General features: G+C 49.4%; 1 protein-coding gene across 1 annotated transcript in view; it reads right to left on the bottom strand.

The window, feature by feature from the left end:
- Positions 1 to 7288: 7288 nt before the first annotated feature.
- TEKT5 (tektin 5) overlaps positions 7289 to 20980 on the bottom strand; it is a 35229-nt gene continuing 21537 nt past the window's right edge. Inside the window, exons 6-7 of the mRNA XM_066278251.1 lie at positions 10753 to 10907; positions 7289 to 7502 (exon numbers count right to left, since the gene is read on the bottom strand). Of these exons, the coding sequence (XP_066134348.1) occupies positions 7289 to 7502; positions 10753 to 10907 (369 nt within the window). The remainder of the gene's footprint in view (positions 7503 to 10752; positions 10908 to 20980) is intronic.

Below are 20980 nucleotides of genomic sequence, written 5' to 3'. Positions count from 1 at the left end.
CACATCCAGCACCCAGAACTTGAGTTCTAAATGCTGTTCTCCAATAAAAGAAACCAGGGCCTGACCAGTGGTAGCACAATGGATAGAGCATCAGCCTAGGCCACTGAGGACCCTGGGAGGTCACTGGCTTGAGCGCAGGCGAGCCAGCTTGAGTGAGGGATCATCGACATGATCCCAAGGCCACTGGCTTAAGTCCAAGGTCACTGACTCAGCTGCCTCCCCCCATCAAGGCACATATGAGAGGCAATCAGTGAACAATTAAAGTGACACAGCTATGAGTTGATGAGAAGCATCAACCCCCTACCTCAGCTTCCTATCTCTCTTTCTCTAAAATAATAATAATAATAAATCCACAGGGCTCCTTGGAGAAATGGCTGATTCTAGTCTGAAGCAGAAAAAAAGATGAGCCTGAAGCATCTTGTAGTACCAGAAAGTAAGGAAGTGCTCAAAAAGAAAGAAGGGTGGGGATGTGTCAGAGGCACAGGAACCAAACTGAAAGTCCCCAATGGCCAAAGCTGGCACTATCGGAACAACACAATAAATAATATATACAGGGAGGGGCAAAGTGGGTTTACAGTTGTTTGTATGGAAAATACAATAATTCATAAATAATAAAACAAGAACAAACTGTTTCATGGACTCACAACTGTAAACCTACTTTTTGCCCCACGTATAAATTAGTATTGGATTATAACCCAAAGTATAAATTAAATATCCTTGAGGGCACATAGGTAACAAATAAATGCTAAAACAAATAAAAAAAATTAGGGGGTAAAATTAGAGAAGAATCACAAATAACATGTGTAAATACTCTCCCTCCAAGAGGCGAAGTGTAATTCCCACTGCCCGTGAGTGTGGGCTGCATTTACTGACTGGCTTCTAAAGAATAGCAATGGGAAGGAAAGGCAGTAACTTCACAGTGGAGATAGTTGGCAGGCACCACCCTAACCAGGTGATCCAGTTAACATCACCAGGACATCATGGGGATATCTTGAACATCGTGACATAAAGGGGCAAGAAGGACAATTCGCCTCTATGGTCTTTCCCAAAAACTTGTAAATCCAGACTAATCATGAATAAAACATCAGACATGGCCCTGGCCGGTTGGCTCAATGGTAGAATGTCAGCCCGGCATGTGGATGTCCCAGCCAGGTTCGATTCCTGGTCAGGGTACACATGAGAAGCGACCATCAGCTTCTCTACCCCCCCCTTTCCCCTCCCACAGCCAGGGCTTGAATGGTTTGAGCAAAGTTAGCCCTGAGCACTGAGGATGGCTCCATGTCATCAGCCTCAGTTGCTAAAATAACTCAGATGCTGAGAAACAGAGCTGCAGCCCAGCCCAGCCCAGCCCAGCAGGGCAGAGCATTGCCTGGTAGGGGGCTTGCCAGGTGTGTCTCTGCCTCCCCGCTTCTCAATAATGAAAAAGAAGAAAGAAAAAACATCAGACAAACCCAAATTCAGGGGTATTTGACAAACACCTACAAATACAAGTACTCTTCAAAATTGTCAAGGTCATGAAAGACAAGAAAAGATTGAGAAATGGTCACAAACAGAGGAGACTGATAACCAAACGCAATATGGTACCCCGAAGTGAATTGTGGAACGGAAAAAGGACAAACAGTGGAAAAACAAATCCTGGAGTTTGTAATGCACATTACATTGACTTCTTAGTTCAGACAAATGTACCGTAATGAACAGTTATGTACGATGCTAGTGCCAGGGGCAGGCAGGTGAAGGGTAAATGAGAGCTCCCTGGGTCGGCTTTGCAACTTCTCCATAAATAAAAAACTAATGCCAAATAAAAAGTCTATTTGAAAAAGCCTTTCCTCCTGATTAATAAAGAAACACATGTTTACTGTAGATAAATCACAATATAAATAAATAAGAACCCAGCAGTTGCTTACCATCGACTCTGTTAACATTCCAGGGCAATCTTTTTTCCTGTGCACTTTTAGCCTCACAAGCCTATTCCTTCAGCTTTCAAGCACTTGGTGTGCATCAGTTTTGTAGCTACTGATACTCCATGACTTGGTTGTGCTATATTTTACTTAGCTGCTTCTGCTGTAGAATAACTTTCAAAAGTTGCCTATCATAAGTTTTTTAACACATACACCTGGTTCTGCATTTGGGACAGTTTTCTAATGCAGTCTTAAGAAAGACATTCATAAGTCGAAGGGTGTGGAGATATATATACATATATATATATATATATATATATATATATATATATATATATATATATATAAAATTTAGAAAGAGGAGGGGGGGTGGGAATCATCCACTCAGTTGCTTCTCATATGTGCCTTGACCAGGCAAGCCCAGGGTTTCAAGCCAATGATCTCAGCATTTCAGGTCGACACTTTATCCTCTGCGCCACCCCAGGTCAGGCTGAAGGGTGTGGATATTTCTAAGACTCTTGACATATATTGCTAATTTGCTTTTCAAAAACCTATATAGGGCTGGCTTTAGCTCAGCAGTTCCTTCGAGTCAAGTTCACTTGCAAAAACCTCTATACCCGTGGGTATCCAGGTCATTGGTCTATTTAGAATGCCCGCTTCCAAAGGGTTGTCTTTATTCTTCATCCTGCAACTCTTCCTGAGACCCCCTTGACCTTGCTCCTTCCGGACTCCTTGCCTCTTGCTCTGGTCTCTCTATCCGCCAGGACCCTGCCCACCCCAGATCACAGCCCACCAGTGAAGCTCTCTTTCACTCTTAGGATCTCCCTGCCCCAGCCCATCTGTTCCTGAGGCTTTCGCCACCCCAACATCCCAAAGCACACGCAGTTCCACTTGCCTTTCAGACGCTTACACCAGAGCATTCCTCAGGGCAGTGATCCAAACTCCAGGTGTGAAGGAGAAGTTAATCAACCTCTCTGCCTCTATCTACCGCCCCCCCACTCCTCTTCTCAAGGGGGCAGCAACCCAAGCACCAGCTGCCCAAGCCAGGTGTTTTTGCCTCATCTGGTCCCCCACCTGCCCCTTACAACCCACATTCAAAGGATCCTGGCTCCAACCCCATGAATATTCCTCATGTGCCTGTCCTAACCCAGGCCTGCTGCATCCCGTGCCTGAAATTCTATCAGCTTGCCCTCCACACCTCACTCCAACTTCCTGCTCCTCCTCATGAAGGAATTATTTCTAGAATACCAGTTCGGTCATTTCACATCCCCACTTTAGGAATTCCCTACTCATTGTGTAGAAAAATGGACTTTCCTTTTTCAAGCAAACTGATCTGAAGAGAGTCTCCACTGCATGCTAAGCGGACTTCAACTCTCCTTTAAGACTGCTGGCTGATCTCCCTTTTGAACAAAAGAAAATATTTCAGACAATGTCACCTTGGACAGACAATATTCCCTAACCAGACATCATTAAGAGTATTTTTTTGTTGTTCATCATTGGGCAAGGCAGTTTTCTGTTTGCAATCATGCATGCTATAAATCTGCCTTTAAAATAACCTGGTGTCTATATTTTAAGAGCAATATTCTAAAACAACTATTTCCAACCTTTTCCATCTCATGGCCCATGTAAACTAATTACTAAAATTCTGTGGCACACCAAAAAATATATATATTTTTGCCTATCTCACACACATAAAAATAGGTATAACTTTGATTCATTCATACCCTACAGTTATTGTTGTGTTGGCTGTTGTCATTTTTTTATTTGGCAATCTAAGGGAAAAGAATTCAGTGCCCCTGACTAAATAGTTAGGTAGTGTTTTAAAAATTCTTGTGGCACATCTGTTGAAAATCGCTATTCTAAAAGACTGAGTAAATAATAGTACAGGTTGGTCACAGCAAAAACTGAAGAAGTGTTGTTTGCTACACAGAGTGTGGCCCCTGGGCTTATCAGCACCATCTGTGCTTGATTCAGAACCTCAGGCTCTACCTCGGGACCTAATGACACCGAATGTCCATCTCACCAAGGCCTCCAGGTGAGAGAGAATGTCCATCTCACCAAGGTCTCCAGGTGATTCTCACGTGCACATTACACGTTGGGAAGCACTCAGGTGAATAACAAAAGCTTGGGAAACACTGTCCTCAGGAAAAAAGTCAAAACTATTTGTCATTCATGACCAGGCCTCATGACCCTTCTAGCTGATTCACTCTCCTCTCAGTGCCTGACCTGTGGTGGCACAGTGGATAAAGCATCGACCTGGAACGCTGAGGTCGCCAGTTCGAAACCCTGGGCTTGCCTGGTCAAGGCACATATGGGACTTGATGCTTCCTGCTCCTCCCTCCGTTCTATGTCTTTCCTCTCTAATAAAAATGAATAAATAAAATCTAAAAAAGAAAGGACTGAAAGCCCACATGAAGTTTAAAAAATAAATAAAAGCTTTCCCAGCCTGCCCTGTGGTGATGCAGCGGGTAAAGCCATGACCCACGACCTGAAATTGTGAGGTTGACTGAAATTGTGAGGTTGACGGTTCGAAACCCTGGGCTGGCCCAGTTAAGGCACATGTGAGAAGTAACTACTATGAGATGATGCTTCCCATTCCTCCTCCCCCTTTCTCTCTCTCTAAAATCAATAAATAAAATCTTAAGGAAAAAAAAAATGCTTCTTCATCCATCTCTCAAACTCCTCACCATTCAGGACTCAGCTGCCATGGGATGTCTTTCTTTTTTTAATTGAGGTACATTTCACATAATGTAAAATAAACAACTTAAAGTGAACAATTCAATGGCATTTAGCACATTTACAATGTTGTGCAACCACCTTAATCTAGTTTCAAAACATTTTCACTCCTCCCAAATAAAACCTGTACCCACTAAGCCAGGGGTCCCCAAACTACGGCCCGCGGGCCCGGCCGCATGCGGCCCCCTGAGGCCATTTATCCGGCCCCCACCGCACTTCCAGAAGAGGCACCTCTTTCATTGGTGGTCAGTGAGAGGAGCATAGTTCCCATTGAAATACTGGTCAGTTTGTTGATTTAAATTTACTTGTTCTTTATTTTAAATATTGTATTTGTTCCCGTTTTGTTTTTTTACTTTAAAATAAGATATGTGCAATGTGCACAGGGATTTGTTCATATTTTTTTTATAGTCTGGCCCTCCAACAGTCTGAGGGACAGTGAACTGGCCCCCTGTGTAAAAAGTTTGGGGACCCCTGCACTAAGCAGTTACTTCCCATGACTCTCTCTCTAGCAACCATCAATCTGCTGTCTCTATGGACATTTCACATTTCAGATAAATGGAATCATACGATCTGTGACCTTCCGTGTCTGGCCCCCTTCACAGAGCATCCTGTCTTCAAGTTTCACCTGTGTTGAGGCTTGAACCAGCATTCACTCCTCTTTGTGACTGAATACTATTCCCCTGTGTGGCTGGGTCACATCTTGTTTTCCCATTAACCCACTGATGGACAAATGGGTCTCCACCTTTTGTGATTAGTGCTGCTATGAACATTCGTATGCTTGTCTTTATTTTTATTTTTTTTTACTTTTAGAGAGAGAAGAAGAGAAAGAGAGAGTGAAAATTATCTATTTGTTGTGCTACTTTTTCTGTGCATTCATGGCCTGACTTGTGGTGGCACAGTGGATAACGTGCCGACCTAGAATGGTGAGGTCTCCAGTTCAAAACCCTGGGCTTGCCTGGTCAAGGCACATGTGGGAGTTGATGCTTCCTGCTCCCCCCCCCCCTTCTTGCTCTCTCTCTCCTCTCTAAAATAAACAAATAAAATCTTTATGCATTCATTGGCTGATTCTTGTATGTGCCCTGACAGGAACAAACCCACAAACTTGATGTATCAGGATGATGCTCTAACCAACTCACCTAACCCACCTGGTCTCATGTGCGAGCCTTCGTTTGTTTTCAGTGCTATTGGTTCTATACCCAGGGGTAGAGTGTCTGGGTCATATAGTAATTCTACATTTACCTTTTTATTTATTTATTTATATTTATTTATTTATTTATTTATTTATTTTTCATTTTTTCGAAGCTGGAAACGGGGAGGCAGTCAGACAGGCTCCCGCATGTGCCCGACCAGGATCCACCCGGCATGCCCACCAGGGGGCGATGTTCTGCCCCTCTGGGGCGTCGCTCTGTTGCATCCAGAGCCATTCTAGTGCCTGAGGCAGAGGCCACAGAGCCATCCCCAGCGCCCGGGCCATCTTTGCTCCAATGGAGCCTCGGTTGCGGGAGGGGAAGAGAGAGACAGAGAGGAAGGAGAGGGGGAGGGGTGGAGAAGCAGATGGGTGCTTCTCCTGTGTGCCCTGACCGGGAATCGAACCCGGGACTCCTGCACGCCAGGCCGACACTCTACCGCTGAGCCAACCGGCCAGGGCACATTTGCCTTTTTAAAGCAATGTCACTTCTTCATAGAGCTTTCTTTTAAGCCTTCTCTGCCTCCTCCTGCCCCAACCACAGAACTGACTTTGCCTCCTAATTGTCCCCTATCAATCTTTAAAACACCCCATCTAGCAAAGCTGAGCTTCAAACCCAGGACTTCTGACTTTAAATCCTGTTTTCCCTGCACCGCACCACACAGTCAACAGTCACCTCCCCTCGGCCTGACCTCACTGGACAGATGAGGACGCTCAGGTTGGAGGCTCGTTCCAGGACCGCAGCTCCTCAGGGACAGGTGGGCTGTGACCTGTCAGCTCCAGTGTCCGATCTCTGGACGCCACATCTGTCTATACCAGGGGTCCCCAAACTACAGCCCGTGGGCCACATGCGGCCCCCTGAGGCTATTTATCCGGCCCCCGCCGCACTTCCAGAAGGGGCACCTCTTTCATTGGTGGTCAGTGAAAGGAGCATAGTTCCCATTGAAATACTGGTCAGTTTGTTGATTTAAATTTACTCGTTCTTTATTTTAAATATTGTATTTGTTCCCGTTTTGTTTTTTTTACTTTAAAATAAGATATGTGCAGTGTGCACAGGGATTTGTTCATAATTTTTTTTTATAGTCCGGCCCTCCAACGGTCTGAGGGACAGTGAACTGGCCCCCTGTGTAAAAAGTTTGGGGACCCCTGGTCTATACCGTGCTCCTAAACGGACAGCCAGGTTTTACAAAGCGCGGCCTCTTCTATTCCTGCAGATGCTGACCACCTCACAATGCTCTGTCCCAGGCTCACAGTCTGTCTCCTCCCAGGATCTGCCACGGGGCCGCCCTATGCAATGGAGTTCCAGGATCTTTGGTGTGGGCACAGTGATGTTGGATATATATTCTTTTCCATGATAGGAGGAAACAGAGAAAACAATACTTTCTTTTATTTGGTTTGTCTGCCTTTTCAAATTATATGCTGCGTAAAAGAACAGTCACGGAGCAGGGCGGGGGCGGGCGGCGCCAGCTCACGTGTAGCCCACCAGGCGCGGGGTGCTGGGGAAGGTCTTGCGCATGCCCATGCACTTCTTGTCGATGCAGAGGGTGTTGGCCTTGATGGCCAGCTCGTGCTCCAGCCGGCACTTGGTCATGACCAGCAGCTGCAGCGTTTCCTGCGTCTCCCGCAGCCTCAGCTGGAGGGTCTGCAGCGAGTCGTTGATAGTGAACACCTCGTTCACGAGCCTGGAGCGAGAGCGGAAGACAAGGCGCAGGTCACTCAGTGTTCAACACAGGCGCACCTACTATGTGCCGGGAACTGCGCCAGGCGCTGGGAGACTGCCGGAAGCCAGGCAGGCCGGGCTCAGCCATCAGGGAAGGTGGGTGGAACAGGCTGGGAAGTAAATGCAGAACAGAGTTACCAAGGGTGAAAGTAGAGAGGGAGAAACAAGCAGGATGTCCAGGAAAATAATCTGGCTTCTGCTCAGCAGATCAAACGTACACCTACTATGACCCCAGCAATTCCACTCCGAGTGTGTCCCAGCGGGAACTGAAAACAGACACTCCAACACTCGTACACGAATGTTCATAGCAGCACCAGTCACAAGAGTCAAAGGGGGAGACAACCGAAATGTCCATCCACAGATGAATGGATAAACAAAAGGTGACCTAGCCATACAATGGGATATTATCCAGCCATAAAGAGGAATGAAGCACAATACATGTGACAACATGCATGGACCGTGAAGACGTTATGCTCTGTAAAGAAACCAGTCGTAAAAGGTTGGGTGTTGTATGTTTCCATTTATATGAAATGTCCAGAATAGGCAAATCCACAGAGACAGTGTAGATTAGTGGTTGCCAGGGGCTGGAGGGAGGAGGATAGAGAGTGACAACTAACGGGCCCCTCTGGTTGGGGGAGGGACAGCAAAACTGTGCCCAGGACCTGAGGACATGCTGCTGGAAGGACTTGAGCCGATGTCAGGGTGAGCTGCACCATGGCAAGCCCGAGCTAGAGAGGTGACAGAAGCAGGCGCCCTTCTCTCCTTGGGGACCTAGACCAGCGCTGCCCGACGGAACTTTCCGCAGGGACGGAAATGCTGTTTTGTGCTATCCGACTCAGCAGCCCCTAGCCACTGGCTACTGACACTTGAAATGTAGTTCATGTGAATATGGAGCTGACTTAAATCTTTTTTTTTTAGCAAGAGATGGGAGATACAGATGGACAGACAGGCTAGAAGGAAGAGAGATCAGAGGCTGATGCTTCTTCATTGCAGCATCTTAGTTGTTCATTGATTGCTTTCTCAAATGTGCCTTGACCGGGGGTGTCTCCAGCAGAGTGAGTGATCCCTTGATCAAACCGGAGACCTTGGGCTCAAGCCAGCGACCATGGGGTCATGTCTATGATTCCACACTCAACCTGGCAATCCCACGCTCAAGCTGGTGGTGACCTCAGCGTTTCAAACCTGGGTCCTCAGCATCCAAGTCCGACGCTCTATCCTCTGTGCCATCACCTGGTCAGGCTTGAATTTTATTTTAATTAATTTAAATTCAAATTAAATTGGGCATCATTCTGGGGACGTGTGGATGGGAACAGACCTATTAGAGAGGGCCAGGAGAAGAGCGGCCACCTGTAGGAAGACGAGGAGAAAGCAGGCGGGGGTGGGGGTGGGGGGGGATGTGGGGCAAGGGAGATAATGCAGATGGGGCACATCGGCTGCTGGGGAAGGCAGACCGCCTGAGTCCTGTCGTCTGCTCAGCTTCTAACACACTGTGCACACACACTCACCTACTACATGTACATACACATAGCATGCAGCCTGACCAGGCGGTGGCACAGTGGATAGAGCATCAGACTGGGATGCAGAGGACCCAGGTTCGAGACCCCAAGGTCACCAGCTTGAGTGCAGGCTCATCTGGTTTGAGCAAAAAGCCCACCAGCTTGAACCTAAGGTTGCTGGCTCCAGCAAGGGGTTACTCGGTCTGCTGAAGGCCCGCAGTCAAGGCACATATGAGAAAGCAATCAATGAACAACTAAGGTGTTGCAACGCACAATGAAAAACTAATGATTGATGCTTCTCATCTCTCTCCATTCCTGTCTGTCTTTCCCTGTCTATCCCTCTCTCTGACTCACTCTCTGTCTCTGGAAAAAACAACAACAACAACAAAAAACACATAGCATGCACACACACACACAAATACATACTACAACACAAACACGGAAATACACAGACACACACAAAACACCACATACTGCCTGGCGCCCCTGACCAAACAGAGCCCAGTCCCACTCCGCATCTACTCCTCTCGGGCACAGCTGATGGGTGAGGAGGCAGGGAGCCTGTCCAGGAGCAGTAGGTCCTCCAGGGCAACATCTGGTCACTCCCCTAAAGCCCTGTTCTGTGTAAGCCCCCTGGGGTGGACAAATGGGTTATCAGAGCCCTTTGCCCCTGGAGGGGCTGGAGCCCAACCTCAGCCACTCAGAAGCATGAACCAGAGGGAGGAAGGATCAGGAGAGCCTCCCCCAACCCCTCACCCAGGACCTGGACCCCTTGCAGCCCAGCAGGGTGAGACCCTGGCCACACTGCACCCACTTCCAGGGGTGAAAATCTTCCAGGTCAGCAGCAGGCTGAGGAGCAGGTAGCCAGGCCTTCACGTTCAAAGACGGGGTCACTTTCCCTGCCCACCCCCCACAACACGCACCCAGCTGTGCTTGCTAAGTGGTTATCTCAGTCACTAACTGGGGCCGTGCAACATCATTACGGGGAACCACCAGCTTTTTCTCTCGGAGCGTTTTCCCTCCCTTCTTTAGCTCAGTCTCTTCTCCACGTCTAGCTCCGGAGGGCAGCCACTGAGTCGTGGGGGGACGTGTTAGGCAGCAATAGCCCCCTGCAGGGGGCGCCGTTCCTTATGCGGCGCCCCCTGCAGGGAGGAAACAGCAGCCGGGCCTGCCCCGGCTGCACAGCACATCACCGGACAATAACCCCCGCGCAGTGCTCCTGGCTTGCCTGGCCATCATCTCACCCCTGTGAGAGCCTCCACCCGTCTGCTCTGCTGAGGCCCTTGTCAACAGAAGCAGCCCTTCCTTAGCTAAGCAGGAAGCTATTCCAAAGGCTCACAGGTGAGCACTTTCTAAAGACAGTGATGGAAAATGTGTGAGAAGGTGTGAGCTGGGCACCTCTTTCACGGGATCCTGGACAGAGAAAAGGTAAAGCAACCAAGGGCCTGGGAGAGTGCCTCTCCTCAGCTTTCAGGGTTAGCTGGGGCCTTCCCAGAACACAGAGGGGGCTATAGCACCACCTCTGGTGTAGGCAGTTGAGAAGGCTTCAGTGCAGAAGGTCCAGCCTTCCCATTGATGGGAGGTTATCAAGGGGACCCCCAGAACTCCAGAGCCCCTCCCAGTGCCCTGCTGAGAAGCCTGACTGGTGGAGGGTCCCTTTTTCAAACCCAGGTTTTCTGGGAGTTCCCCCTCCCACTCCCAGCCTCCACCACTCACTTGAACTGCGGGGTGTCCCTGCACAGCTCCATGCTGGGGCGCCGGGTCCTGCACTCCAGCCTCGTCTCTGCCACCTTCAGTGGGCACTCCTTGGCCATGATGGACCTTTCCAGCAGCATGATGGTGTCCTCTGCCTGAAAGATCTCCTGCAGCGTCTGCAGGGAACAGGTCGGGGGTCATGGAGGGAGCGTGAGGTCGACTGGCTCAGCATCCACTCAGGTGCTTAAATGACTCCTCCCCAACCTGAGGGGCAGGGGCCTCGCTCTTCCTAAGACAATCCTGGGAGGGTAACTTCAGCACCTCTCATTACGCAGGCCGCTGTGACCCTGGGGAGGGGCTGGTGCCAAGGTTGGCATTCTTTTCTATCTCCAACATCCACTGCAGTGAGCCCGTTAACGTTCAGTGGGAGGGAGGCATTTACGATTAACATGGATAACCCCAAAATAATAGCTAATTTCTAAATCCACTTTAATCAGAATTAATCTAGGTGGTTCTATATCTTTCTACAATCCAGAGTTTATCTTCCTAATAACTAGGTCAGTAGATAAACTAGAAAGAAAGGAGGGGAGAAGGAAAGGAAAAAGGGGGGAGAGAGATTCAAAGTTTTCTATTTTCTGTAGAAATATTTTCCCCAATTTAATTTAAACCATTGTGCCCTACAACTGACCAAAATACGGAACAGGAGGGAGCCAGCTAGGGACTGGAAACATTCTAAATCTTGATCTAGGGCAGGGGTAGTCAACCTTTTTATACCTACCGCCCACTTCTGTATCTCTGTCAGTAGTAAAATTTTCTAACCGCCCACCGGTTCCACAGTAATGGTGATTTATAAAGTAGGGAAGTAACTTTACTTTATAAAATTTATAAAGCAGAGTTACAGCAAGTTAAAGCATATAATAATAATTACTTACCAAGTACTTTATGTTGGATTTTCACTAAGTTTGGCAGAATAAATCTTTATAAAACAACTTACTATAGTTAAATCTTTTTATTTATACTTTGGTTGCTCCACTACCACCCATCATGAAAGCTGGAATGCCCACTAGTGGGCGGTAGGGACCAGGTTGACTACCACTGGGCTAGGTGAAGGTTACACAGGTGTAAACATAGGCAACCCCCCCCCAAAATAAAACCCATCAAAATTCATCAAGTGTTTTTTATACTTTATTGTATGATTGTTATACCACAAAAGAAAAGTAAAACTAAAATCAGGAAAAGGTTAATAACAAGAAAAGAATGGCAAAATGTTAGTATTCACATTGGGAACATGGGAATCTTTTATATGAGTCACTATACTTCTATGTGTTTAAGATTTTCCATAATAAAAAGTAAAAGAATGAGAGAATAAATGAAGAACGCAGCAGAGTCTTTTTACCAGAAGGAACCTGATCTTGCACTTAGCCAACCTTAAGCAGACCCAGAATTGACATCACCTTACTGTGACTGAAATATCCCTTCTCCTCCCACTGTCACTGGCAGCCTTGGATCTATGAACAGTTCTAATTTCCTTGCTCCTCTGCTTGGAGAAGGCTCTTTGTGGGTGGGCTGTGCCAACACCCCCTCCCAGACTTGGCAGGGCCCAGTGGCGAGGGTACATGTGCTCTGTTCCTGACAAGCCTAGAAGGAGTTCCTGCAGCAGCGCCCCAACACCCTCCCCTCCGCGGTCTGCTGGCCTGTTCTCCCCACTGGCATGTACGCTCCGAGAAGTCAGGGGCTTTGTTTCGCCCATCCTGTGTCCTGATCACCAGGAACAGTGTGCTTGGTGCAGACTGAGGGCTGCCAGGTAAAACACAGGATGCCCACCCAGTTCAATGTGAATTTCAGATGACAATAAAGCCTTTTTTTAGTGCATGTCTCAACCACTGCGTGATGTGAAATTCAAGTTTCACTGGGTAACCTGCATTTTTTTTTTTTTTTGGTAAATATGGCAACTCTATTCATAGTAGGAGCTCAATAAACATTCATTGAATGAATGAATGAATGACAGTGGGATCTGGAAGTCTAGATTTTTAGGTAGCTCCCCAGTGGTCCCTATGCATGCTAAGGTTTGGGAACAGCATGGCCTAAAATTCACATGGTCCTGTCTATCTCAGATTTCAATATCAGGGGAAACTGCTTGCACGTGAACATGCCAACGCTCCTGAACTGGGTGGGGACTGCGAGTTTAAGACTCAATCCCCGCCTTCAAGGACAGGGGTTGTTGTTTTTTCCTTTATTCGTCATTGGTTATGAAATATGCACAAATCATAACAGGTACTAGGATGACTATTTTAGGTAGGTTGGGCTCATATTTTATGGGCACCAAGAAATTGCTTAAAAGAATTTTTTCCAAAGAATTAAAATCCTGGCTTTCCTATTAGCATAAGAAAAAAGCCTAGAAAGAGAACATTTCGTTACTTCAAGAGGACTTGTAAAAGGATGCCCGTTTCCTATCGGGCTGAGACAGGGGCAGCAGAGTTATGGGAGGGCAGGGGGTCTGCTCTGCCTCCTTCAAAGACCACCACAGAGGAAGGCTGGCCCCGTCACGGGTTCTCCGTGAGCCATGCAGAACCAGAGCAATGCTGACCACAGACAGGCTGGTTAAACATTATCCTATGACAGAGTTCTCACCCTGCACGTGAGCAGGGAGCAGGCACATAAACACTCCAGTGGGGAACACCTCTCTTAAAAACCCTCGAGAATTTCTTCAGAAACCTGCCTTTTGGAAAGGGTGGGTGTTGAAGTTATGCAAAGATCAGGAAGGGTCACTCAGCCTCGCACAGGAGAAAATCAAGGTTTCCATAGCTGAGAAATGCTTCTCGACATCACCTTGCCTAGTGTGGAAAACAGCCCCTCGCACCACCATCGAGATGTCCCTGGTTGGGGTGGGGGAGGGCAATGGCCAAGGTGGGGGGAAGGGGACATTACTGAGAGTTTAGCTGCTGGAGGCATCCTGTCAGCCCTGCCCCGGCCCAGGCCCACTGAGGGCAGCTGCCAGTAAGGGCTGCTGCCAGGGGAACCTTCAGGTGCCACAGCCAGTGCCCTGAAGCTGCCCTTATCTTGGTTTCTTTTGTTTGCTCTCTGTGCCCCCCGACCCCCACCCCACCCCAGCTGCCAGCTCCAGGCTTGGCCAGCCGCACAGGGCCTGCAGCTTTACGGAAGGCCTGTCCCTTGAGTTCAGGAAAACACTGACAGTCATTCCTGTGCTCAGTCATTTCTTCATCCACTCATTCATTCACGTATGGATCCACTGATTCTCTCATTGACTCAACAAACGCCCGCTGAGCACCTACTAAGTGCCGAGCACTACTCTAGGCAGAAGACATCACCGTGGACAGAACACACAGAAAGCCCTGCCCCGTGGAGCTCGCCTTTATGCAGTGAACATCTGTTATTCCCCAAGTACTCACCACAGTTTTGACAGTGCTTTCTCTAGCGTCACAGAAGTTCAAGTTCCTTCCACCCCCTCTCTGTTAAACACGTGTATTAGATGCCTTTAGTGTGCAGGACATTGTCGGGGGACCTGGCCACATACGAGGCACCCGGCACAGGTTCATTTCAGTTCTCCAGGAACTAACTCCACGTGAGCACAGCGCAGGGACAGGGACAGGGACGCAGCAATGCAATGAGTAGGAGCTCCCGGAGCACTGAATTTACCAATTATATGCTTTCAAACCTGCTGAGCACTCCCAGACGGAACTCCAGAGCGGTGCCGGCCTCGGCAACACGTGCTCGCCTCCCCCGACAGACCAAGAAAAGCCACGGAATCGAGAGGCTCCTGCAGCCGGCAGGTGCCAGCGGCAGGCTAGCAAGTTTGTTTGCTCTGCTTTCATGGGGGGGGGGGGGAGGGAGGCATCTTTCTCCTTAGGGCAAACACCATTGGCTTTCCATGTATGGAAGGGATGTAAATACATTTTGAGTAAATCTCTAAGTGGCTCAATTTAAACAGAAATATAAAGTAAAGGACAGCCAGGTGGCAAAATGGATGTGGCAAAATCGGGAACGTGGCCCAGGAGTGAGTGAATCTGGGCAACCTCATGTCACACGGCGTACCTGGGAGTATCTTCAGGTACTCGGATACAGCCGGTGAGAGACCGAGAGGGAGCCCGCCCTGAAGCCCCTGGCCGCCCTCTCCTCCTCAGGGCTGGCACCTGGCAGTGTGTGTATGTGAGGGGGGGGGGGGGGGGCTAGAACCGACTGCTGCTGCTTTCTCCCTGCTACCCCGCCCCGTCTCCCCCCACTGGCATTTCTTGAGCAGGCCTGCCCCTGGATTCTCCAGAACACTAGGGGCTTTCCAGAATAGGCTGCTCTAGAACCAATCAATGACTCACCTCCAAGGCCAATCAGCACAGATGTATGTGTGCTCAACCAAAAAATGTCCTTGTAACCTCTTGTCCAGCCTCTGTCCCTCACAGCCAGGCTACTCTTCATTAGAAGGGAGAAAGAAGCCACAGGCACACACTGTCCTGGGGTCAGCCCCGCTGCCCAACCCAGTCCTGCCAGGTGGTGTGCCTCCAAAAGTCCCAGGTGTGGTGATTCAGCCTCCAGAATTTGAGGGATGCAACCCGCAAGGGCCAGGAGGCAGAGATGGAATGGCCTGGCCAGGGGCAGGGGCTGCAGACAGAGCAGCCCTGACCTGCACGCTCAGGAGGAAGCTAAGGATTTGCTTGGTGTCAACACAGACTCCAAGTGCCAGCCTGGTGCACTGAACTCTGAGCTCCAGGTCAGCCTGGTACTTGGACCTCAAATTCCATGATGTTCCCGGGGAGAAGAACCCATCCCTGGGTACATAGCGGAAGGCATCTTCATCCAGAGGCACTTGGGAATGTAAATTTTAATTGACCAATCAGTAGGTGTTCAAGGAACACTTGCTCCCTGACTATTCTGTTAAGACAAGAGTACAGATGTTGTTGACATTAGACTGTCTGGATCTATCCAAATTCCAGACTCTGCATATCTGAGCTGGGTGACCTTGGGCAAGTGCCCGAAGCTCTCTGAGCTTTCCAGCGAAACAGTAAAATGGGGGTCACAATTGTCATTCCCACTCTGGAGAGTGGAGATGAGGCGACCGGCGGTGCCAGGCCTGGGAGAAGGAGCGCTTGGAAATCTCAGCGTGTAAACCCCTCCGCTGCAGGGACGCAGCAGGAGACGCGGGCCCTCCTTTGTATCACACTCAGAGCAGCGGTGTGGCGGCCGGAGACCGAAAGCGAGTGTGCGCACGTTTCTCCCACAAATACTCCCTGGGAAATGCCACAAGGAAGTCATATGCCCCTTCCCCTTCTACCTTCCCTTGACCCGTGTGTGATCCCCCCTCCTTCCTCCCGCTCTCCCCCTGCCCCTGCCCCTCAGTCCCGGAGCTCTGAGGGGCTGCCCCAGAAGCCCCCTCTCTCCTTGGTCCCCAGGGAAGTTAACTTTTCTGTTCCCACAAAGCTCGAGAACTCGGGCAAGAGGCTCTTTGGGGCAGCGCCCAGCCCCGCTCTCCCGAGCAGCTGGGCGGGGCTTCTGGGGGATTGGCCCAAGGGGTCACCCCATGGGAGGGGTCACCCCAGGGGAGGAGTCTCCGCAGCCTTGGCAGGCAGGCACCGAGCTCTGAAGAGGTGGTGGGAGTGGAGTTCCCATCTTACTCCGCTCCCTCTCCAGGCCTTAGCTCCGTGCTCTGCCCACTGCAGGCTGCCTGCCAGTCAAGGCTGTGAGACTGGGGAGGAGGAGTCCTACGCCCCCCATTTGCCGCACATGAGGGCGGGGGGCGGGTGCAGAGCCGGTCACTTCAGCTGACTGAGTCCCCCTCTAGTCTCACAGCTCTAAATTCAAATTCCAGTTCCTGCTGCTGTCCGCTGAGGGACCTGAACAGGTCTCTTAACCTCTCTGTGCCTCATGCAATCGTTCAATCGTGAACTCAACTTCTACTGAGCCCCTTCACTCAGTGGCCTCTCACTCAGTGGCCCCTTCTGCTGGCCAGACATTATGAGGGGCACCTATTCTGTTGTCTGTTAAGCCAGCATAATAACAATTCACACAGTGTTGCTGTGAGGATTAAACGAGCTAATGTGTGTAACATGCTTAGTCCGGTGCCTGGCATATGCCAGGGGACTGTCCTGCATCCTATGCCAGCCCCTATCCTGTAATGTTTACTCTGTTAGGAGATTTTTCCTTTAGGATCATTGGTCTTTTGTTTTTTTAATGTAAGATATAGGAAACTCAGATTCGTTTGACAGAATTTGTCTTTGCAGGCAACTTAAACTCCCTCAGACCTCCGGTCCCGCACTCAGGCTTAACCTCCATCAACCCACTTATCTGGGTGTAAGGGGTCAAGGCAGGGGTCACCAGTGCAATGGAGGAGGAACGGCCCTCGTATGGTGGGCCACCCCCTACCCCTGACCCAAGTCCTTTGTTAACCAGTCCCCCTCCAGGTAGGTTCCCAGCCACAGGGGCCTCCACACAGGTGCCTTGGAAATCAGGAGAACAGGCTTCCCCTCCAAGCCCTAACGCAAACCAGCTGTGCAACTCACAGCCCCACTCAGTGGTTCTTGGCTACGGGGGGCTCTGATTTCCTTATCCATTAAATGGGGCTCAAGGCCTGTGCTTCCCCTCTGGCTGGGGTGCCACAGGTGCTCCTGCGTGGGGTTAAGTGTTCTGTACCTGCTCCCATCCATCATCAATCTGTCATGCACGCCCCGGAGCCTCATTCTCAGGGATCAGCCTGAGGCCCATCAGCTGCAGGTAAGGCTGTGTGGTGTGTGTGCGTGCGCATGCGCATGCGTGTGCAGTTGTGTGGGAGTCCAAGTCACCCCCTTCCGGATGGCTGCAGTCCCAATACACAGCCTTCTAGAGCATCGTGAAGATGTGCTACACAGTGGACAAAACTTTCTGTAAAGGTCTGGGTTGTAGTTATTTTAGGTTTTATGAGCCACATGGTCTCACAACTATTCAACTTGTGGTGCAAAAGCAACCACAGACAATAGATAAATGTATGGGGGGTGTCTATGTTCCAATAAAACTTTATTGACAGAGCAGGTGGGGGGCCGTTTGGCCCAGGGACAGTAGTTTGAGACCCCTACTGTAGCCCATCATGAGGGAGCAGTCCATGTCATACAAGGCTGCACCTTGCTACTCAGAGTGTGGCCAACAAGACCGACATTGCAGGAGTCTGAGCTCTTGTAAGCAACGCAGACTCCCAGCCTGACCAGGCGGTGGCACAGTGGATAGAGTGTCGGACTGGGATGCAAAGGACCCAGGTTCAAGACCCAGAGGTCTCCAGCTTGAGCGTGGGCTCCTCTGGTTTGAGCAAAAGCTCACCAGCTTGAACCCAAGGTCGCTGGCTCCAGCAAGTCGGTCTGCTGAAGGCCCACGGTCAAGGCACATATGAGAAAGCAATCAATGAACAACTAAGGTGTCACAACACGCAATGAAAAACTAATGATTGATGCTTCTCATCTCTCTCCATTCCTGTCTGTCTGTCCCTGTCTATCCCTCTCTCTGACTCACTCTCTGTCTCTGTAAAAAAAAAAAAAAAAAAAGAAAAGAAAAGAAAAAAGAAAAAGGAAAGAAAAGAAACACAGACTCCCAGGCCCCACCCCAGCCTGACTTACCAACAGAATCTGTGCTTTAACAGATTAAGAATGGTGATCATATATATGCACATTAAGACTTTAAGGCGGAAAAGGACTTGCTCCGATTTGTAGTTTGAGGCAGATCTCTCTGGCTGTTGTTGGGAGAATGGACAGAGGGGACAGGTGGAGGCAGGAGGGCCACACTGAAGCAGGGTGGAGAGATGCCGAGGAACAAGGTCACAGGAGTACACAACAGGCAAAATGAGGAGCACAAGTCACCCACAGACGAGCCATGTCAGCAGAGTCAGAGTTCACAGATGTCAGCCAGCCCGCCCCTGACCCAGAAGGAGCCTCCCGGAAGAAGGGCTTGGGAGCTGCCAGCCTTTAAATACCGCGTTTAAACACCAGCCCTACACGGCAGAGCCTGTGGCCTTGGTAAGTCACCAGACTTCGTTGGGCCTCAGTTTCTCCATCTGTGTAATGGAGATAGTAACAGTACCTACCGCAGAGGGTGACTGCGAGGATTGATTTAGGTACCTGGGTTTAGCACTGGCCAGCACACAGAGGTCTGGGTTCCTCAGCCTCAGCACTTTCCATCTATCCGTCCATCCATCTATCCATCCATCCACGTATCTATATATAAATATTTACTACCTTTTCTCCTTTTCCTTTTTTCCTTCCTTCCTTCCTTCCTTCCTTCCTTCCTTCCAATCAAACCTTAATGAGAGGGGACCAGGGCTTCTCCACCTTGGCACTAGTGACATTTCGGGCCAGGTCAATTCTCTGCTGTGGGGCCAGCCCACACACTGTAGGATGTTTAGTAGCATCCTGGACTCTATACAAAAGATGCTGGTAATACCCCAGCAATAACATCTCTAGGCATTGTCAAATGTCCCCTGGGGTGCAAATTGTCCAGTTTGAGAACCAATGTTACTTTTATATTGTCATTATTAGGCTGCGCTGGTGGGAGTGGGGGGGGGGGGTGTTCACATTAACTTACATCATGAACTCTGAAGCAAGACACCTAGATTCAAATCCTGGCTTTGCCATTTATTAGCTGGGGCAGGGGCAGGGGGTATGCTTGAGGCAAATCACTTGTCCTCGATTTCCTTGTCTGTAGAATGGGGTTAATAATGATCCCTTCTTCATAGGGTTGTAGGAGGGGAAGATGAGTTAACGAAAGAAAAGCACTTAGGACCCTGGCTGCACATGGTATGGTCAATATGTGTTTTGTGGTAATGGGGAATTTTTGTCATCTTTCTCTTTCCATATGCAGAGGGTGGCAAACTAAACCGTGACCATCCAGCGTCAGCCCTTGTTGGAGACCGGCTGAGGGCAAACCCCAGCCCCACGAGGGGAAAGGGTGAGGTCTGCTCTGAAAATGGTCTCTGGCCACGTCCAGGGTGTGTAAGGCAATTGCCAGGTTCGCCTCGGATATAACCAAGCTTGGCTCAGCAGAAATGCACTGATATTCCTGGCGGGAAGAGAAATCCACCCAAAAAAGCCTTTGAAAGGGGGACGTGTTTGGCTGGGTTGTTTGCCATGTAAAACTATCTGCCTGCGTCTTGTCTTGTGACAGCAGAGAAAGTCTCTAAGGCCAGGAAATTGTTTTTGATGTGGAGGGAAAAAATGGGTTTAGCAGCTCCAGCCGGCTTTCGGTCTCTGGATGCTTTGTGCAACCTTGCAAATTTATTGTTTTCCAAATTGCATGAAGCCAAGGAGTTTCCAAGGAGATGCCTGGCTCAGCGCAGCTTCCCCGGCTCAGGAAGCGAGAAAACAGCTTGGAATCCTTTTTCTGGTCAAATAGTGGAAGGTTTTCAAGTGCAACCAAGCCCAGGAGCAAGGAGAACGAGGAGAGGAGTGCTCCAGAGGGACCCCACCTGAAATTCAGAATGGGAAGGCTCCGGAGCAGGATGTCCCAAACCCGGCACTCTTGCTGTTTGGGGCCACACTCTCTTTGGGGTCTGTCTTGTGCCTTGTAGTGTTAGCTGCATCCCTGGCCTCTGCCCACTGTCTGTTACTCGCACGTTGCCCCATCAGCACCTCTTGCGTTGCAACAACTACAATGTCTCAGACATTGGCAAATGCCCCGGAGGAGTAAATCACCCTGGAGCACAAGGTGTTGCAGAAGGACTGCTCACAGCTGTTTCTGTCCAGAGGTGGCCAGCTGCCTTTAGACAATGCCAGGCCAATACAAATCTCAGCTGCAGAGAGGCCAGCTGGGGTCAGGGGTCCTGAAAGTCCTGGAGGGGGTTGGAAATGGGGAGGGGCTCCGTGCTAGAAGAGAGACGATATTTAATGTGAGAGTCTATGAAAATCCATGGGAATCCACTATCGGGCCTTGCAGGGTCTCCTTCTTAACACATCACAATTTTTAATTGTGTCTCTAGCTATTTTTTTTTTTAATTTTTTAATTTTTATTTTATTTATTCATTTTTAGAGAGGGGAGAGAGAGAGACAGAGAAGGAGAGAGAGGAGAGAAAGACAGAGAGAGAGGGGGGGGAGGAGGAGCTGGAAGCATCAACTCCCATATGTGCCTTGACCAGGCAAGCCCAGGGTTTCGAACCGGCGACCTCAGTATTTCCAGGTCGACGCTTTATCTACTGCGCCACCACAGGTCAGGCTCTAGCTATTTTTTAAAACCAGTTTCTGTCACTAGGACATAAGCCCCCTGAGGGCAGAGACTCTTGTCCCATTCA

The sequence above is a fragment of the Saccopteryx bilineata genome, chromosome 4, assembly GCF_036850765.1.
Source record: "Saccopteryx bilineata isolate mSacBil1 chromosome 4, mSacBil1_pri_phased_curated, whole genome shotgun sequence".
Classification (NCBI taxonomy): Eukaryota; Metazoa; Chordata; class Mammalia; order Chiroptera; family Emballonuridae; genus Saccopteryx; species Saccopteryx bilineata.
The sequence above is the reverse complement of the archived record's forward strand: the minus strand, read 5'-3'. Positions and strand labels throughout refer to the sequence as shown.